The 2,172-nt window shown below is 47.7% G+C and overlaps 1 protein-coding gene across 1 annotated transcript; it reads left to right on the top strand.

The window, feature by feature from the left end:
* Positions 1-313: 313 nt before the first annotated feature.
* On the top strand, positions 314-2,172 carry LOC125192818 (adenylate isopentenyltransferase 5, chloroplastic-like). Its single transcript, XM_048090478.1, has 2 exons — positions 314-423; positions 533-2,172. Exon 2 carries the CDS (start codon positions 561-563, stop codon positions 1,533-1,535), a length of 975 nt encoding a protein of 324 aa, XP_047946435.1. The 5' UTR covers positions 314-423; positions 533-560; the 3' UTR covers positions 1,536-2,172.

Raw genomic sequence — 2,172 nt, 5'->3', positions numbered from 1 at the left:
TGGAACTTGCTCTGAGACGGAGGAGTATATTGTAAAATTATTAACATATATCATGGTCGTCAAAGCATACATGGTGTATTTATTAGTACACTTATATCAACTCAAAGCTTAATCTTAAAACTATAAAACACAAACATTTTTGTGTTTTAAGATCCTAGTCAGTGTACCCCGTGGCACGCCCAAGTAGCTTACAACATATTTAAATGAAGATACGGTTGACACGTGTAAAGCATTGACCAGTTTACTGCATGGGTTCCACTTCTTCCCTCTAACTAGTATAAATACATCACACCACTCAAACCAATTCAAACAACAACTGAACAAAGTATTAAGTTATCAACAACACTTTCTCCATACTTATCTTCACTCCATCACTTCACATAATTACAGTTCGCCGCATCTGTCTCACACACACTTCGAAAGGTGCATATAGTGATCCATGATTGTTTCATTTCATTTCAATTAAAATTATACAGTATGTGTTGTTTTTTTGAAAGAAAAAGAGAACTGATTAATTTTGGCAATGAAACAGGAGTAAAACAGAGTGTAAAGATATAAGCATGAATATTTCACTCTCGGCCGCGTGCAAGCAAACGCAGCCGCCGATGGTGAACTTCCCCGGCAACCTGCTAAACCTTATTCCCCGCCCCCGGCGCAAGGACAAGGTGGTGGTTGTAATGGGCGCCACCGGGACCGGAAAATCCCGGCTCTCGATCGAGCTGGCGATCCGATTCGACGCTGAAGTCATCAACTCCGACAAAATTCAAGTATTCAAGGGGCTCGACATAGTTACGAACAAAGTGACAGAGGAGGAATGCGACCTCGTGCCGCATCACCTCCTCGGATTCGTGGAGCCCACTGCGGACTACTGGGCCCACGACTTCGTCCACCACGCCACCGCCGCCGCCGCCGACATCACCGAGAGGGGCCGGACGCCCATCATCGCCGGCGGCTCCAACTCCTTCATCAAAGCGCTCATCTGCGATGACCATCACTTCCGGTCCAGGTACGACTGCTGCCTTCTGTGGGTCGACGTGGCGAAGCCTCTTCTCAACTCGTTCCTGTCGGCCCGAGTCGACCAGATGGTCGACTCGGGCCTGGTGGAGGAGGCGCGCGAGTTCTTCGACCCCGCTGGAGACTACAGCCGCGGGATCCGCCGCGCCATCGGCTTGCCGGAGCTGGACGAGTACTTCAGGAGCGAGGGGCGCGCCTCCCCCGCTGAGAGGGCGAAGCTTCTCAGCAGAGGAGTTGATCAGATCAAATTCAATAACCAAATCCTGGCCTCCCGCCAGCGGCAGAACATTCGGCGGCTGCTGAACATTCTGCGGCAGGCGGAGCATCTTGATTGCCGGATGCACAAGCTCGACGCGACCGAGGTCTTCCGCAAGCGCGGGGAGGAGGCGGAGGAGGCGTGGCAGAGGCTGGTGGCGGAGCCCAGCACCAGCCTCGTGGGCCAGTTTTTGTACGAGGACCAGATGGGCTTCGCTGGGCCGCTGATGCTGGGCCCCACAACCACTGCCCCCGTTGTAGTATGAACTTACTACAACGGCGGCGGCGGAGGTACTAGTAAAAAATACAATAACGGTTGTGAGATTCGACTGATCACAGCAGCAGCGTAGGTGAATCTTTTTGAGATCCACGTGGCAGTGTTGTGGGCCCGCCACGTGGACGAAGGGTGGAATCTAGGCTTACCTTTTTCTTCTGTTCCTTAAATTTCGTGACCTTCCATTTTGCAAAGGTTATTGTCTCTATCTGTCAGTTTGAGAACCTGTTCCGGAACCTTGGTCGGCCGTACGGTTGGAAATCTTGGTGGAGAATTTACTGCTGAAAAGGGAAAAAAAAGATGAAGAGCTATTCACTTTTTTTGTTTGTGAAAATATGAAATAAAAAATAAATGCAGTGAGTGCAGAATGGAGCAAAACAGTATACGGAGAAAAGAGGGAATGACTTGGTATTTATTTTTTGGTTTATTTCCTCCTATTTTTTTTTCTAAGTTTTTTTTTAATAATTTGGGTTTTTGGGTATCTTTAATTATGATTGGTGTCTATTTGTGTAATCTAGCTGCTTTGTATAATGAGCTGTATTATTCGCGGATATGACAACTTATGTGGTGTATATTTGCTATAAATATATATGTATAAGTTGAATATATTCACTCAGTGGTTCTGTGAA

The sequence above is a fragment of the Salvia hispanica genome, chromosome 6 (assembly GCF_023119035.1).
Source record: "Salvia hispanica cultivar TCC Black 2014 chromosome 6, UniMelb_Shisp_WGS_1.0, whole genome shotgun sequence".
Classification (NCBI taxonomy): domain Eukaryota; kingdom Viridiplantae; phylum Streptophyta; class Magnoliopsida; order Lamiales; family Lamiaceae; genus Salvia; species Salvia hispanica.
Note: the sequence above shows the minus strand (reverse complement) of the source record. Positions and strands in the feature narration are given on the sequence as shown.

Bases quoted from the DNA above. Each gene is read 5' to 3' on its own strand.
- LOC125192818 (XM_048090478.1), top strand. From the start codon at position 561: ATGAATATTTCACTCTCGGCCGCGTGCAAGCAAACGCAGCCGCCGATG.